The 17,575-nt window shown below is 62.3% G+C and overlaps 1 protein-coding gene across 1 annotated transcript in view; it reads left to right on the forward strand.

Moving 5' to 3' along the window:
- Window positions 1–16,062, forward strand: part of CSNK1G2 (casein kinase 1 gamma 2) — a 42,065-nt gene extending 26,003 nt beyond the window's left edge. Inside the window, exons 2-12 of the mRNA XM_017837043.1 lie at window positions 660–1,156; window positions 8,411–8,451; window positions 9,020–9,089; window positions 9,446–9,594; window positions 10,048–10,282; window positions 10,492–10,577; window positions 10,943–11,027; window positions 11,097–11,245; window positions 11,672–11,755; window positions 14,980–15,086; window positions 15,535–16,062. Coding sequence (XP_017692532.1) covers window positions 970–1,156; window positions 8,411–8,451; window positions 9,020–9,089; window positions 9,446–9,594; window positions 10,048–10,282; window positions 10,492–10,577; window positions 10,943–11,027; window positions 11,097–11,245; window positions 11,672–11,755; window positions 14,980–15,086; window positions 15,535–15,589 — 1,248 coding nt within the window. The 5' untranslated portion in view covers window positions 660–969 and the 3' untranslated portion in view covers window positions 15,590–16,062. The remainder of the gene's footprint in view (window positions 1–659; window positions 1,157–8,410; window positions 8,452–9,019; window positions 9,090–9,445; window positions 9,595–10,047; window positions 10,283–10,491; window positions 10,578–10,942; window positions 11,028–11,096; window positions 11,246–11,671; window positions 11,756–14,979; window positions 15,087–15,534) is intronic.
- Window positions 16,063–17,575: the final 1,513 nt, after the last annotated feature.

Consider the following 17,575-nt stretch of genomic DNA (forward strand, 5'->3'; position numbering starts at 1 on the left):
TCCTATTTGCCCCAGCCTGTTGGGTCCCAGAGTGTCGTGGGAGCCCCGAGCATGGTCATTCCGCAGAAACCCGCTGCATCCTGGGCAGGGTCACTGGCAGGAAGGTCCCAGCCCACCACAGCGGGGCTGGTGCTGGGGGGAAGTGCTCTGACTCAGCTTGTCGTGGCCTCTGGACCCACAGGGACCCTCCCAGCCAGGTGAACATCCTCTTTTCCCTTCCTGGGAAGTCCCAGGCCTGACGTGGGCCCCATAACATAGATTTACATGTGTCCTCTGCTCCTGGGGGCTCCTGCAGTCCCTGGCCTGGAGGGCCTTGGCTGCTGCCTCCAGAGGTCTCCAAACAGCCCCTGCCCATGGGGACATTGTTGTCCCACATCACTCCCAACTGGCTCTGACAGGAGATGATCATCAAGCATTTCACCTCCAACCATGGCCAGGCTTTCATTTATTTGTTTATGGGCACCAGGCACTTTGTGATGGTCCTGATACCTACCCCAGCTCCTCCCACCCCTCAGCTGTGGCACTGTCATCGCTGTGGGAATTTTCCGTGGTGCTGGAGGGGCTCTGCAGAGCTGGGGGCAGGAGCCTGGAGCCCACAACCCTCTCTCCGTTGCCCTCAGCCTCCTCATAGTAACTGTTCTCCCTCTCCTTTTCCCCAGCTGGGAGCCCGAGGAGCCACGCTGGGAGGACCCTCTCCACAGGATGTTCTCTCCACCAAAGACCTCCCTGTGAGCGGCGATGATGACAGTCCCGGCGGGACCTCGGGAAGCACTAACATTTCAGTAGCCCTGCACCCTTGGGTGGCCGCCTTCCCCTCCTTCTCCGCCCCCCGCCCTCCCTCCGCCCCCCGGGATGGTGTATTAACCAAGAAGAGCCCTGCTTCTGTCCTCCTCGCCCACCCATTTTCGGCAGCTCTGGGATTTGTATGGCAGCAGCGTAACCGTGGAGAGGCCGGGGTATCACAAACTTATGGATTTTGATAAGAGAGGAGGGAAAGGGGAGCTGGAGGAAGGTAAAAGGATGTCCAAGACAGGTGGAGGAAGGAGCAGTCATGGAGGCCGAGGCGCTGGAACCAACTCGGGAGTGCTGATGGTGGGTCCCAACTTCCGCGTCGGCAAGAAGATCGGGTGCGGCAACTTCGGGGAGCTCCGTCTAGGTGAGAAGGGTTGTCTTTGTCCTCGCTGTGCCCGTCTGTGCTGGCATTGCCCTGGCACCCACCTCCTGGGCTGGCAGTGGGAGGAGCTGGCACAGGCCCGTGGCACAGGCAGCCCGTGCTCCTGCAGAGGTTCCTCCTTCACACTGTGCCTCATCTCCAAGGCCCAGCCCAGCCCAAAGCACTGACCACAGAGGTGCTCCCCGTCTCCTCCCTGTGCCTGTCACCCTCTGGGTTTGTCAGGGAGAGTGTTATGGTTCAGCCCTGGCTGTGGGAAGTGGTGGTGGCCCACACAGGTCTGGGTGTCCCCCCAAATCCAGGAGCACTCCACGAGGAATGTTTCGGGGAATACCACTGTGTGCTCACCAAATCTCACCCTGCTTGTGCCCAGGGTGGTGCCCTCCCACTGTGCCCAGGAGAGGGGATGTGGGGGTCTGAGGGTGTTCACTGTGCTGGGACAAACCTTGGGGAGGAGGGTCAGTGTTTTATCCTGGGTGAATTCTCCAGTTGTTGCAACTGGGTGGGAGACTCTCCTAAAACTCTGCACAGGGCAGAGGAAGGGAGGAATGAAACCCAAGCACCTTCTGTGGTCATTTCCATTTTGAACCAAGTTTATCAGGAAACTCCTCAAGCAAACACCAGCTCGGAGGGTGGGGAGGTTGCTCCTCTCCCACGACTGGGAATGTCCCAGGAGGCTTTCAGCGAGCTCTTAACCCTTCACTTGGCATCAGGCAGCTGGGAGAGGCCTGGCAGTGCCAGGCACCACTGCTCAGCACAGCCTGGGTGTCTCCAGGAATGCACACTGGATGTGTGGATGGAGTCCCTGCCAGCCAGAACCTTGTCCTTGGCTGTGAGTGCTTTGGGAAGGGGCTTGTGCCCTGGGAAGAGGGAAGAGGGCCGGTCCCTGGGAGCCTGTGACAGCCACAGGCCTTGTTGCTCCGTGGTAGTTTAAGCAGGGCCTTGCCAAGCCGAGCTCTGAGCTAAACCTGCCCTGCCTGTGCTCCCCAGGCGGGCTCCGGGCATGCAGGAGCAGCCCTGGCTGGGCTGGGGTGAGTCCCCCCCTCGCTGTGCTGCCCGGGGGGAGTTCATGGCAGCTCTCCCCAGCGTGACAGACTGGCTGGTGCCAGGCTGACCCGTCCTGTCCCCGAACTTCCCGATGGGATCACCCGTAATTGCAGAGCTGGGGAAAATGCCCTCTTTAAAATCCAGCCAGGCAGTTCCGTGTTCCACACAGCAGCATCTGTCTCTTCTGGTGTTGTGAGGAGCTCTGAGCCTTCCTCCAGACCTCATGGAAGGCTTGTGGAAGGAGAAGTGTTTGGGAATTTCGCTGCTCCTTTCAGTTCCTGGGTGGGTCTGGACACTCCGCTGCTGGTGCCTCCCTGCATGGCTGGTAGGGAAGGGGGGGATCAAGGGCTCTGAGCCCTGCAGGGTCTACTTGTGTCCTTCCACCTCCTTCTCCCTGCTTGCCAGTGAGCATCTCACAGTGGATGTGTGGATCTGAGCTCTCTTCCAGGATCCTGCTCTGGGCAGGAGTCTGGAGCTGTGGCTGTTGCTTTGTGACCCCCACCTTGGCCTCCCCCATTTTCACTGAGAGGACACGAGTCCCACAGGGATCTGAGGGATGTCTGTGGAACTGGCAGTTGTGCTGCTCTGAGCAGAGCCACTGCAGGGCCCTGGGAGCAGTTGGGCTGGGCTTGCTCCTGGCTGGAGGGACGAGCAGGGAGCTCTTCCCCCAGGCACCGCAGCGGTCGATCTCACAGCGAGGGTTTGTCCTTGCCACCAGCAAGAGAAGCTTCCAGTCTCTTCACGTGGTCTCCCTGCCCTGGCACACTCTGCAGGGCCTGGCCATAATGTGGTACAGCCTGAGCACAGGATCTCATCACGGCAGGGGAAGCCACAGCTATGTGGCCTTTCTCCTAAAATCACATCTCCCTTCCGGAGGTGTGCCTCCTCCTGCAGCAGGGCTCGGGAATGCTCCCAGGGCTTCACAGGGAGTAGGGATTCCTCCAGCTGCAGATGAATGGTGAGGGACCAGAGGGATCCTGCTGTGAAGTGGTGGCATGAGCAGGGATGCTGTTGCTGGGCACTCAGTTCTCCCCTGGGAATGGAGGATTCGGTCCTCAGGGCAGGCTGGGTGTAGGGGCCAAACTGTAGCTCAGTGTTGAAAAGGTCCCAGATCTTCTCTGGACTTTTTCCTTCCTTACCAAAAGCCAGGAGATCTTGCAAAAACATGCATGGAGGTGACTGCTGCAGCTCCCAGCAGTGGGGGTGGAGGAAGGGGATGTTGTCTTCCTAAAACAAGGTACCACTTTGCCCAATTTCACCACCACCCTGAGAGGCACGTGGTGATCTGTCCTTATGGTGCCTCAGCTCAGCTGCCCAGTCGAGTCAGGTGTCCTTCCAGGCACAGAGGTGTCCAAAATCAAAAGTGACTTGTTTAAAGATTAAATATTAAAAAAAAAAAAGTGGCATAAGGCATTTGTGGGGAGCCAGAAGGGGAATGACGTGTGCGGGAGTTGTGGCTGCCAGGGCTGTGCTGTGGATCCTGCCTCTCCACGTTCCTGCTGGCCTTGGCAGCCTGGGCAAGGCACAGACCTGGTGCCAGTCCCTGTCCCAGTGCAGCAGCACTGCTGGCCAGTTCCTCACTGGAGCAGCACGGCTGGAGAGCTGGGCTGGGGGCTGCAGTGGGGGGGCTGCCCCAGCCCTCTGGGACAGGGGGGCAGGTTTAGGTCGTGCAGCTGCTGGGTCCTGTTCCCTGCTGATGTCCTTGTGCTTCACCCCGAGCTGCTGAGTGCCCTGTCAGCCTCCAGCTGTGGTCCAGTGCCAGCCCAGCTCCTCCTGGGCCTTTCCAATCCCATCCCTGGGCAGTGCCCGCCACCTGCAGCCCCCTGAGCTCCCCTGTGCCCACAGCCAGCCCACCCCTGAAACACAGGGCAGCAGGAAGCTGGTGACAGCAGGGCAACAGGAGCGTGGCTGGTGGCTTGTGTGCCCTGGCACTGGGTCCTGCAGCCCTCGGCCCCTGCCAACTCCTGTGCCCAGGCCAGGCACGTGCTGTTCCCAGCGAGGGTTTGCTGGAGCAGCTGCTCAGGGGGGCTTTGGGCTGGGCTGGGGTAAGGGGAGAGGAGGAAAACTCAGCCATTAACCAGGAAGGTCAAAAATGAGCCCAGAGCACCTGGGTGCTGTGCAGGCCCCTTCCCTGAGCTCTGCCTGCTGCTGAGCTGGCTCAGAGCTGTCCTTAGTCCTGCTGTTAGTCCTGCCTGGGCTGGGCAGGGGGCTCCCTGCTGACCCCCTCCTGAACCTGGCCCAAGGCCAGTGCCCTGGCCAGGCTGTGCCATGGAGCTGCCCCGGGGCAGCCTCAGCCCAGAGTGGGGTGCAGGGAGGGATGGGGACCTGGCAGCAGCTGCTGCTTCTGTTCTTACTGCAGTAAACTCCTGCAAATGTGCTTTTTGCAGGTTTTCTGGTCCCACCCCTCTCCCCCAGCCCACTGCTTGCATTTCTACTGGCAGCTTGGAACCACAGCAGCTGTTTTCCTTTGAAGTTAAAGGCTGGAAATTAATTTATTTTTTAAAGTAAACCCAGGATTTTGGAGGAAAGAACACGGGGGGTGGGTCTGTGTGTGGTGTGTGAGCCAGGGGCAGGTCACTGCTGAAGGGTCTGGGGACATTCCCAGCTCTCCTGAGCTCTGGCTCTCGGGCCTGTCCTGCAGCATCCCAGCTACTCACGGGGGCCACAAAAGGTACCTTCAAAAAACATGACTGGGTCAGTGCCCTGCCCGTGACACCCTGCTGTCCTGGGCCCTGCAGAGCCCTCCCTCCAAACTCCCTCCAAGGGCTCAGCCTCCCAGAGCCACAGGCCCAGCACACACTGGGGGTGGGTCACAGGTGTCTTTGGAGGGGGCTCAGGCACTCCCTGCCTGCTGCTCCTGCCTCCCTTGCCAGTGGCTCACTCTTTGTTTTCCTCCTAGGTCGTTCAGAGCCTCCTCTAGAGGAAGGTCAAGCTCTGAAATAGGTCTGGGTTTATTTCTGATGGTGTTAAACCCCTGGTGCTCCGAGGAGCTGTCACAGCTCGGCCTGAGGCAGCTCTGGCAGTGCTGGGCTGGGCCTGGCTGCCTTATCCAGTGCTCCTCTTCCACATCTCCTGGCACTGGGGAAGCCAAATTCCTGTCCCAGTGCCCAGCTGTGCCCAGCACAGCTCTGTGCTGCTGCTGCTGCAGGGCCGTGGCACGAAGGGTCCCAGCAAGGGCACTGTGGTGACAGGATGGAGGGGCAGTGCCAGGCAGAGCACTCACTGCTGCTCACTGTTCCCCTTGTGACAGGAAGGACATGGAAGTGCTGGAGCGTGTGCAGGGAAGGGAACGGAGCTGGGGAAGGGGCTGGAGCAGCAGGAGCAGCTGAGGGAGCTGGGGGGGCTCAGCCTGGAGAAAAGGAGGCTCGGGGGGGACCTTCTGGCTCTCCCTGACAGGAGGGGGGAGCTTGGGCTCTGCTCCCAGGGAACAAGGGACAGGATGAGAGGGAATGGCCTCAAGCTGTGCCAGGGGAGGTTTAGGTTGGAGATCAGGGAATATTTCTTCTCTGGAAGGGTTGTGAGATGTTGGAACAGACTGCCCAGGGCAGTGGTGGAGTCACCACCCCTGGAATTGTTCAGAAAGCGTGGATGTGGCACTTCAGGACACAGGTTAGTGGTGAACATGGTAGTGGTGCTGAGAGTTGGACTTGATGACCTTAGAGGGCTTTTCCCTTCCTGATGATTCCACATTCCATGACTCCAGGCTGCCTGGATGGGGCCTGGCTGGGAGCAGTGCAGAGCTCAGCTCCTGCTGGGGCTGCCCTGATGTGCAGGAGCAGGTGCTGGAGCCCAGTGCTGCCAAATCCCTTCGGAGGGAACAGCAAAGCCACCTCTGGTGTTGAAGCACAACACAGGCCCAGGCCGGGCTCCGCTGGCTTTGGCTCCGCTCTGCTCCACACGCCGTGTCCTGCAGCTGCTGGCAGCTGGATTCGGAGGCACCTCCAGCCCTGAGCAGGGCAAAGGCCTCTGCAACGCAAATATTTGCTTTCTGCCGCCCATCTCGACACTTTTCTCTTCTGTTTCCTTTCAGAAGCACCTTTTGTGCTGTCAGTCCTGCAGCTCTGCCTGAGGCCTCGCGGGTGCTCCTGAGGGTTCCACATTTTGGGTGTTAAAGTGACCCCGTTGTGAGCACTGGGCAGTGTGGGAGCTGCCTCAGGAGCTGGAGTGGGGAATTCCCTGGCGTGGAAGGACCCTACATTCCTGCCTCCTTGCTCTCTTGCTTTTTGTTTCCTGGTTTTTTAATTCTTAGGACAGGCTGGTTGTGCTCTCTGTGCCTTCCTTTAGCTGGGGAAGGGGGTGGTTTGACAGTCTGTGCTCCCCAGTTTGTCCATCAGCTGTGTCCAGGCCTGAGCATTACAGGAAGGGATGAACCAGGGGGGTATCAGATGATTTGGGCTCAGTTTTGGGGCTGGGAGAATACTGCCAGCTCCCAGAGCAGTTTTGTGGGTGGCTTTCTGTGCCAGTGAGCCACGGAGGAGGGGACGGTGTGGTGGGGACAGGACAGATGACACCTGAGAGGGACAGGGTGGAGCTCTCCCATCCCAGCCCTGCTGGGGATGCTCCTGCCTCCATCCCTTCTCCCCCCCTGCTGTGATGAGCTCTTTTGCAGGTATCCTGACATTTTTTTCCCCTCCATAATTTTTCCCCCTTCAGACCCAGCCTTCCCTCAGGGAAAATCCAGCTGTGAGTTTTCTGGTTGCACGTTCTGCCCTGAAGGCAGCAGTCATTCTGTTGGACTGCAGGGCCCTGTGGGCTCTCTGGAGCCATTCACAGGCCTGGGAGATGTCCTACCTCCTCCCCAGGAAATGCCAGTCCATGATGGGCCAACCCCCTGGATCTGACACAGGCTGTGCCCGCCAGATGTTCCTCCCTCCCGAATGACCCACCCCCTCACCGCTCTGAAGGGATTTGGTTTATGCAGAGGCAGGAGACAAAGTGGCTTGGCAGAGGTCCCCTGGGATGGGAGAGGGTCAGGGAGGCAGCAGGACTGAGCCCCTCCTTGGCTGCAGAGCCCATCCCTGGGAGGAGCCACTCCATTAATATCTCCCATTCATCCCTCTTCCCGTAATCCTGCCGCCGACTCTGGCGCTCAGCAGCTGGCTCTGATGTCACCCGGCGAGGATTTATTGCTGCTTCAGGTGGAGAGCAGCAGTCAGAGCAGATGAAATCTTATGCCAGGAGGAGCTTGTTCCCTAAGCAAATTGCTTGGAGAAAATCCGAGGAGACAGATGCAGCTCCATCAGATACTGAGGGATCGCGTGTCTGCTGGCTCCGAAGGGAACCTGCTGCCGTTAACTCCCACCTCCCCGGGAGGAAACACTCGGATCTGCTCCTGCAAACCTCTCATCTTTGCCTTTTTGGGCCTGGGCACAGGTTGTACTGACACTGCCCAGGTGTGACTCTTTCTCAGGCACCCCTGGAGGATGTGCAGGCACTGTGAGCTCAACCTTCCTGAGGTTATGGGTGTGAAAAGGTGCAGGGTGGAGCTCTCCAAGGGGTCACATACAGGGTGCTGCCCCTTCAGCTCCCCTGGGCACTCAGAGCCAGGATCCTGACCCTCCTTGCAGCTCCTCCTGCAGTCTGGGTCACACCATGGATCTGCTGCTGCTTCCCCTGCACCCTCGGGCAGGTGGGAGCATCCCCAGGGATGAGGTTGATTCACACGTGTGTGCACACACACACATGCACACACGTGTGTGCCATCCCCAGGAGCGACTCCAGCCCTGGGGAGATTTCCAGCTGCCTGCAGTGCCCTCAGACCACTGCCAGGTGCTCCTGGGGGTCCTTCCTCCTGGCCACCCACAGCCCAGTGTCCCCTGGCTCTGGCCACCCCTCCCGGAGCCTCTCTCCATGAGGGGAGAAGCACCAAGTCCCAGCCTTGTTCCTGCCTTGCCCAGTCACATCCCTGCAGGCCCGGACTGGGATGCTGCCCCCTCCCAGCATCCTTGGCTCTGGCCCCCAGCATCCTGCCCATCCCAGAGGAATCCACATACCCCACCTGGGAGCGATAACCAGGCGTGTTGCAACTCCCCACAGTGGGTTCTGCTCCCACTCGTGCCTCAAGGCCTGTGCAGGTGTTGTGGGAGCTGCTGAACCTGTTCAGGATGTTTTTGAGCCCGTGATCCCTCAGGGGCTGTGGTGGGGGTGGTGCAGGGACTGCTTTCCATTGCCTTCTCCTGTGTCTCCCTGCAGGAAAGAACCTCTACACCAACGAATACGTAGCGATCAAATTGGTGAGTAGCTGTCGAGGGGGGTGTTGGGGCCATGGGGAAGGAGGTTGCTGCCCCTCCCCAGGAGTTGGGGAGGGTGGAGAGAGGGGCTTGGGGTGTGGTGGATGGGAGCAGGAGCGTGTTGGGATGTGGTGGATGGGAGGCTGCGGGGGAGCTCCGCTCACCACTCGGAATCCAGGGCAGGCTGGGAACACACGTCATTGCAGGTGGGGTGATCTGGGGCTGGAGAGGGAGGAGCTGAGGCTTCTCCTCTCCCAGCCCTGCCCATGGCCTGTGCTGTGCTCAGCCAGTGGCAGCAGCAGAGGGACCTCAGGGAGGAGTGGTCCCACTGGTACCTGCTCCCATTCATGGCTACCCCAGCATCCAGATCTCTCTGTCCCGGGTGGATCTGGTTCCCATATGGGCTGATTTTCTCTCATTATCCCCTGTGGCTTCATCTCTGTTTTGTACTGGTTGTTCTCAACCCCAAATGCTCAGTCCAGCTGCTGCCCGCATGTGAAGGAGGTGTCTGACAGCCAGGCCCCCTAAACACCCTGCCCCCTAATTAACTGTTCTCCTTCTCTCCTCCAAGGAACCCATAAAGTCCCGGGCCCCCCAGCTGCACCTGGAGTATCGGTTCTACAAACAGCTTGGCAATGCAGGTATGGGGCTGGGCCGTGGGGTCCTGCCTGCCAGGGACCCTGCTGGGAGAGGGGCTTCCCCTAAATGTGACTCTGCAACTTTGCTCCCGGCCTGAGCAGCTCCTGCCCATCTGCTCGGCGGGGAGGGGCTGGTTTTACACAGCGTCTAATCTTTGATCTCTTTTGATTTAGTTCTCCCCCCCCACTCCTGCAGCAGAGTCAGGGATGCAGATGGAGCTGCCTCCAGGGGCAGAGCCAGGCTGTCTGCAGCAGGAGGGAGGGCAGTGTGGGGCCGTCCCCCCCTGCAGCCCCCGTCCCTGCCCGGCACAGCAGGGCCCTGTTGCAGCCCCACACAGCCCCTGCTCCATGTCTTGCAGAAGGAATTCCTCAGGTTTACTACTTTGGCCCCTGTGGGAAGTACAACGCCATGGTGTTGGAGCTGCTGGGCCCCAGCCTGGAAGATCTCTTTGATCTGTGTGATCGCACCTTCACGCTCAAGACTGTCCTGATGATCGCGATCCAGCTGGTGAGCAGCTCCTCCTGTTCCTCCCTGGGGCTCCTCCTGCTCCTCCCTGGGGCACTCCTGGCTGCCTGGGGGGACCAGATGGTGGGGGTGGGCACGGGGGACACCCCATGGGGAGCTGGAGGGAGGAGGGGTGAGCCAGTGCCAGGCAGGTCACAGGAGGCACATCCCAGACCACTCCTCCCATTCCTCACCCCTCCCTGGCGAAGGAGGGCTCTCCTCAGCTCAGCACAGCCCCCTCTGAGCATCTCCCTGTGTGTCCAAGGTGCAGCTGGGCTGGGGTTGTCTCCCAGGGTGGGAGGACCCGATGTTCCCCTGCTTGCATCCTATGGGGATGGTCAAGCCAGGGGGAGCAGGGACGCTGGCTGGGGCAAGGTGACCAGAGCAGGGTGCAGGGGTGTGTGCAGGACACAGGGGGGGTCTGTGCCCTGGCACTGACACCTCCCTGTGCCCCAGATCACACGGATGGAGTATGTCCACACCAAAAGCCTGATCTACAGAGACGTGAAGCCGGAGAACTTCCTGGTGGGGCGGCCGGGCAGCAAGCGGCAGCACACCATCCACATCATCGATTTTGGCCTGGCCAAAGAGTACATTGACCCCGAGACCAAAAAACACATCCCCTACCGAGAGCACAAGAGCCTGACAGGGACAGCACGTTACATGAGCATCAACACCCACCTCGGGAAAGGTGTGTTGGGCACCGGGCAGCCTTTCCTCTGGCAGAGGGGGAGGGACTGCAAGGAATGAGATCCGCCCTGTCAGAGGTGGGGCTGGGCACAAACTGCCTCTCCGGCTCTTCAGGGTGTTGGCAGGACCTTTGGGGTGCTGCAGGGTCTGGGAGGGACAGGGACAGTGTCTGTAGTGGGAACATGCCCATGTCTCTCTTTCTCTGTGCAGAACAAAGCCGCAGGGACGACCTGGAAGCATTAGGGCACATGTTTATGTACTTCCTCCGTGGGAGCCTTCCTTGGCAAGGCCTCAAGGTAACTGCCAGCTCCTGATGCCCGTGGGTCTGGCCCTGTGCTGGCACGGGGGGGAAAAGCTTTGGCCCTCAGGGTGTTGGAGGGTTGGCACTTCACCAGATCTGAGCTCCGTGCCAGGCCCTTGCTGCGCTGAGCAGCTGTAGGGTCCGTGTGTCCCCCCACTTTGAGGGGGTCCCAGCTGCTCTCACAGTGGCTCTTCTGGAACTGCACTCCCTGGTGGTTGTCCCCCAGACCTGCCCTGGTGAGGGAATTCCCTGGGAATGAGCTTCTCCTGTTACCTGGGAAAGGGTGACCCAGAAACCATCTGTGGTCTGGTTGCCCCCAGTGCCTCCCCTCCCTGACACTGCCCCTCCCTGTCCCGCCAGGCCGACACGCTGAAGGAGAGGTACCAGAAGATCGGCGACACCAAACGAGCCACCCCGGTGGAGGTGCTCTGTGAGAACTTCCCAGGTGAGAGCCCTGCCCTGCCTGGCCCTGTCCCCAGCCCTGTGCCCAGCCCCTGACCCCCTGTCCCCGCAGAGGAGATGGCCACGTACCTGCGCTACGTGCGGCGGCTGGATTTCTTCGAGAAGCCCGACTACGACTACCTGAGGAAGCTCTTCACGGACCTGTTCGAGAGGAACGGTTACGTGTTCGACTACGAATACGACTGGGCAGGGAAGCCTCTGGTGAGTGGGGAGGGGCTGGGTGGGACAGAGGGCACCCCAGGGGGCAGCGGGGTCCGAGCGAGCAGCCAGGGAGGATGCAGGTCCCGACCGTCCCCTGTGCCCAAGGGATCGGCTCCATCCATCCTCACCACTCACCAGCTCCAGGCTGGGGCTGTTGTGCCAACGGGTCAGAGCTGTGACGCAGGGATGGGAGGCTCCTGGAGCCAAGGGGACCCCAGCAGCCACGCTGGCACCTCACTTTCTGCCATGGGCACCCTCCGTGGGCTCACTGCAGCCAGATAGCACACGAGGAGCCATTGGGGCAGGGGTGGGGACTGGGGTCAGGCCCTGGTTCTGGGGGGGTTTGTGTGGGGGCAGAGGTGGGATCAGGGTGCAGGGCAGCGGGAGGGCTCCGTGCTGGCACTGACGTTGTCCCTGTGTCCCCAGCCCACACCCATTGGCACGATGCACAGCGAGGTGCCGGTGCAGCCCCCGAACAGAGACAAAGCACAGCCACACACCAAACACCAGGTGAGCTGGGGCACGGCGACCACGGGCTCGGGCAGCCTGGGCTGTGGCTCCGTGGGCACGGAGGAGCCCGGGCTGGAGCAGGGACTGGACGTTCCTTTTCCCCCAGTGCTGTCTGTGGAGAGTTCCCCAGCACAGCGCGGGGTCTGTGGCTCGTGGGGGCCCAGGACAGTGTTCCCACTGCCTGGCAGAAGCAGGAGGAAGCACCGTGGGGGCTGTGGCAGGGCCAGGGAGTGCCAGGCCTGGGCATCAGCCACTAAGCTGCAGGGTCAGCCCGGGGTGATGGGTGAGGGATTGGTCCAGGCTGAGGACCCGTGTCCCCAGCGCCGTGTCCCCGTGGGGGTAACTCGCTGCTCTGCTTGTGGTGCCACTTCCATTGATGGGGTGGTGACAGGGACAAGGGAGGGCAGGACTGGTGGGACAGCCTGGCAGCGTTTTGCCCCGTGCTGGGGCTGCCTCTCACCAGGGCACAGGGAGCTGAGGTGGGAGCAGCCCAGGGCAGGGATCAGGCAGAGCTGTGCCAGCAGCTCCTGCCTGGGTCGCTGTGGGGAAGGGGCTGCACTGCCCAGCCCTTCTCTGGGGCCAGTGCCATGGCCTGTCCTGCCCCTGTGCAGGACACACAACTCTGGGAATGCTGGCACCCAGAGCAAACCTCGTGTTTCCCAGACCCTGATCCTTTTGAACCTCCATGAGGAGCAGAGGTCCTGCAAAGGGGCTGGAGCCGGGGGTGCAGCTCCCTGTGCTCCCCACCCACACCCCGGCCCAGCAGTGCCCTTGGAGCGTCCTGGCTGCTCCCAGAGCCTGGCACAGCCCTGGCTCTCACTGGCCAGGGGCTGGGAATCGCTTCCTTAGGGAGAGGGAAACATCTTCAAATCACCTCTGGCTCATTCGTGGGAACTCGCTCCCAGTAGGGTCTGCTCTCTCCAGCACCACGTTTGGCATCCCTTCTCCGGAGCGCTGGGAAGAGCAAAGCACAGAACTCCTGGAGCATGGGAGCAGTGTCCAGCCTGGGGACACAGGGTGTCCCCACAGCCTTGGGGCCGTGCCCTGCTCACCAGGGGAGCGTTTGGCTGTGGGAACAGCCGAGCATCCCCTGCCCTGGAGGAGCAGCACCCTTTGCTCCACACCGGCCCCACCAAGCTCCGCGTCGTCCTGGGGACATGGAGAGCGGCTGTGGCACCACCTGGGCCCGGCTCTGCCGCCCCAGCCCGCTCCCAGACACGGGGCTGGCCCTGCTCTGCCCTGCCTGGGGTGGCTGTGAGGGGTGGCAGGGGGACACAGCCCCCGGTGTCACTGCAGGGACCTCTCTGGGAGCCGCCGGGTCAGTGCTGCCCCGGGCGCCCTTCACAACCACAAACCCGAGCTGCCCCGGTCATGGTTTTGCTTTTGCATGTCTTATTTTCTCGACTCCCTTTTTGCCACTTTTCCCGCTCCTTCCCCTCCACTCCTCCCTTCTCTTCCCCATTCTTCCTCTTTTTCTTTTGTTTTCTTTTCATTCTGTTCCTCCTGCCTGTCGCGAGCAGCCGCCCGAGGGGACGGAGTTGTGGGATCCTCAGGCCGGTGGGCAGCCTGCCGAGGAGCCTGTGGGAGCTCACCTGGCAGCCGGCAGGCTCGGGGGGTCCGTCCAGGTACATAAACCACGCGCCGAGGGCAGGGGCGGGCGCGGGAGGGAGCGGAGCCACCCGGGATCAGCCCCGCTCCCCCGCCCCGGGGCCACGCCTCATCCCGGGCTCCTGCCTCATCCCGGGCTCCTGCCTCGGCTGCAGCACGTGCTGCCTGTCCCCAGTGTGTGACGTGAGGGTCACAGCTCGCAGGCGAGGCTGGTGCTGCTTCCCGGGGGCTGCCAGGCTCCCTTGGTGCTGCTGAGGGGACTCGGAGGGCAGTTGGAGATGGATGGATGGATGGATGGAGTGCTGGCTCTGTGCCACACAGCAGTGTGGCAGCTGGAGGGGCATCACTCTGCCCTCAGTGCCGCTCGTCCCAGCAGTGCCCGACGAGCAGGGCACCTCCCTGAGTGGAGCGCTGGCTCCGACCCTGCTTCTTCTCCCTTCCCGGGCGCTCCCTGGCCGCGCGTCCCCGCCTCCATCCCGCGCCGTCAGCCCCGTGCTCTCCGCCCTCGCAGCCTCCCGCCCGCTGCCGCTCTGCCCCCCCGGGCCTGGGGGTCCATTCCCGCATGGATGGTGGGACATCCATGTGCCGAGTCCCCCTGGCCAGGCCTGCGCTGCTCCCTCCGTCTCTGCTTCCGTCCCCGCCGCTGTTGCTCGTTCCTGCTGCTCCGCGGCGATGCTGGTGCTCGGTCCGGCTGGGGCCCTCTGCCGTCGCGGGGCCGGGCAGTCCGGGGGGAGCCGAGGGACCTGCCCCCCTCGAGCTCTGTCCGGCTCCTCCTGTCCCTCCCGTCCCTCCCCTCCGCTGCTCCCACTCCCGCCCCGCAAACCCTCCTGCCGAGCTCCACCTGCGCCCGGCGCTGCGGGGAAGGGGGGAGGACACGCTCGGGGGTCTCCGCGCTGGTTTTGGGGGGCTGTATCCTGACGTGGCCCTGCTGGCTGGGCACTGGCTGTCGGGTGGCAGCTCCTCCGTGGCTCTGGGAGAGGCCGAGACCCTCAGTGGGGCCGAGCAGCTTGGGGAGCCTCCCCAGGGAGCTCCTGCCTTGCCTGCGGGCAGCGGGCGCAGGAAGGGAGTTCAGGCACCTCCCAGTTGCCTGTGCCGGCCCTGTCCTTGCTTTGGTGGCTCGGATGTCCCCCCGAGCCTGGCACTCGCCCGACCCTGCTGCCCTGGCGAGTGGGCAGGAGCTCAGGGACCCCTCGGGGTGGGCACTGGGCTGGGTCCTGCAGACCCGGCGGTGCCGGCTCTCGGGGCCGGGGAGCAGGAGCCGTGTCCGGGTCTCAGCCGTGGGAAGGTCTCCTGGAGCTCACAGCTTCCCCGGGCTGTGTCTCCTGCACACGCCGGAGCTGCCGGCAAGCCCCTCTCCCGGTGGGATATGCGGGGGCTCCCTGGAGCCGGGATCCTCCCTGAGGCGCTGGGGTCGGACCTCTCCGTGTTGGTGCTGTGGGGAGGGCTCAGCACCGAGACTGAGCGCTGTGGTCTGGGCCAGGGCACCATCCTGTGCCTGCAGGGACCTCGGTGCTCCCGGGGAGAGCCCGGGGGTCTCCTGGGCTGCCCCCCCGCCGCGGGGAAGGGACGGGGCTGCGAACCCCGGGCTGCCCCTGCTGACACTCGTCTGTCCCCAGGTGATGAGCTCCACTAACGGAGAGCTGAACACAGACGACCCGACGGCAGGACACTCGAACGCCCCCATCACAGCCCCCACCGAGGTGGAGGTGACAGACGATACAAAGTAAGGCCCGGCCCCGCTGCCCCTCCCCGCAGTGCCTTGTCCTGTGCCCTCTGGGGAGGAACAGCCCAGCTGTCCCCCAGCACCCCCGAGGTGTCCCTGCAGGGCCACCCCACCCAGCCCTTCCCACCTCGCTCCTGCACAGAGGGGCTGCCCGGATCTGGGCTGCTCCTCCTCTGGAGCCCCTGGCTCTGGCCACATGGCTGGCACGGGATGCCATGGCCAGTGTCATTCCCCTGGTTGGTGCCACTTGCTGTGAAAGGTGTCACTTGCCGTGGCCATCGTGGTGTCCCCAGTCCAGCCCCTGCCATGTACCAAGGGCACTTCCTAGAGCAGCTCTGCTCACGTGGGGGTCTCTCCAAGACACCGAGGGGTCTCTGTGCCCCCTGACCACGGGGGTGCCGCGCCCTCTGTGCCCGACCCGGGCTCTGACAGGTCCCTCTGTCCCCAGGTGCTGCTGTTTCTTCAAGAGAAGGAAGAGGAAAACCACCAAGCGTCGCAAGTGAGCCGGGGCCGGGCGGAGCCGCGACGGCTCCTCTCCCTCTGGCCGTGGCTGGATGTTGACCCGCGGAGCCGGCAGCCCCTCGGGCTGGACGGGGACGGGGGGGGGCCGGGCCGGACGGGCTCCCCCAGCGCCCCACGCGCAGCTGGGGAGCGGGGCCTCCCCAAACTGCTTGTCCTTTCCTCCGCCACCCGCCCGGCGTGTGGCCGTTTACTCGAACCAAGCCCAACTTCGCTGAAGTTCCTGCGTCCGTCAAACAGAAAAAAAAAAGGAAGGAAAAAAAGGAAACCGAAACAAATCCACGGCGTCTCTTGCTTTGAGTCTATAACTAGTCTGAAATGGGGATCAACTACAGACTCTGACCCGTCGCTGTCAGAAGAAGATGAAGACAATTTCGAGAGCAGTGGGCTAAGGAGGAATTTTTTTTTTCTGTTGCTTCTTTGTCTCTTAAGTTAATTTAAAGTGAGTCTCGGTGCAGAGTGCTGAGTCGTCAGTCTTTGACCGTCATCTTCAGTGTTACCGAATTCTGCTCTTCCCTCGGGCCCCCGCCCCGCGCCCCCCGCCGGGTCCCCCCTCGGTCAGGCCGTCGGTGACAGCGGTTCGGGCTCCGCCCGGCGAGGGGGAGCCGGGGCCGCGCGGGGCGGGGAGAGGAAACGCGTTTACAGTTCATTTACGATGCACTTTTGTGAGCAATACAGGCGCCGTCCGGGCCCGCCGGGAGCGGGTCGGAGACTCCCGGGGGCTGGGGGGACACAGGGACAGGGACGGCCGAGACCAAAGGGACCCAGGAATGGCGGTGGCAGAGCAGGGAGGGGAAGCGGAGCAGCCTCGCGTGTGGCGCTGCCGTGTCTCGGGGCTGGGTGTCGGAGGGGTGGGCAGGGGCAGCGTTGGTTTTTACAGTCCGAGCCCCCCGAGGCCCCGCGGTCGGGGCTGGAGGCACGTGGTGAGCGCCGGGCAGTGAAGGGCAGCGGGGTGTCCCAGCTCTGCCAGCGTGGAATTCCCTCACCATGGCAGCCTCCTGCCATGGCATCCTCCCTCCATGGAATCCTGCACCGGTGCCAGGGCCCAGCCTGCCCCTGGGGGGAGGAACTGGAGTTTTTGGAACTGACACACCCCCACCCCCACCCCTTGCTCCTCACCACCCCCAGGGCACCGCAGCTCCCCACGTGACTGACCCGTGCGCTGTCGTGTGTATTGATTGTGACACATTTTGGGGGGGACACACACTTATCTTTACCAAAACCCTGTTGTTTTGCCCCGAGAGGGGCTGAGGCTGTGCTGGGGGGGCGGGGGGGGATGGGACCATCTGTGGCTGCTTCGAAACATTTGTCCAAACTGACCATCTCGGGGGGCTGGGGGGGCACGGGGGTCTCCCACGGGCCGTGGGGGCCCTGGGGAGGGAACTGCGCCGGGGCCCCTCTTGGTCCTGAATTCGGGATGTCAAAGCCCGGCTTTGGCTCCTCCGGGCAGGGCGGCCCCAGCTGCTGATGTGTCTCTGGCCACGGCGGGGAGGGGACGTGCAACGTTTGACCTCGTGTCCCCAGCGAGGCGAACGAACAAACAAATCTTTAAAAAATCGCCTTAAATTTTCACTGGAAGTGGCCCCTTCTCAGCACGTCGGCTCGGAGCAGCCCCGGCGGAGCCCGAAGAGGAGCCGCGGAGGGGAAGGGGCGCGGCCATCGGGGGGTTCCCGGCTCCGTGTTCCCGGTATTCCCGGTGTGCCCGGCTGCGTCCCCGGCCCGAGCCCGGGACTCTCTGTCCTTCCAGCGAGGAGTCCAAATACTGCGATTGTACGTGAGAGCGTTTGTTCCATTGCGAGTTTAGTTACTGCTTTAAAAAAAAAAACAAAACCAAGTGTACAGAAACGGCATTTCAATTTCTCTGATGCTTCCTGGAAGCCATAGAATTTAGGGGCTTTTTTTTTAATAAAACCAAAAAATAATAATAAAAAAAAAATCTTTAAAACCCAACGCTTCTGCATTCCGTGCTT

Source organism: Lepidothrix coronata, unplaced genomic scaffold (genome assembly GCF_001604755.1).
Source record: "Lepidothrix coronata isolate B3197 unplaced genomic scaffold, Lepidothrix_coronata-1.0 Scaffold290, whole genome shotgun sequence".
Lineage (NCBI taxonomy): Eukaryota > Metazoa > Chordata > Aves > Passeriformes > Pipridae > Lepidothrix > Lepidothrix coronata.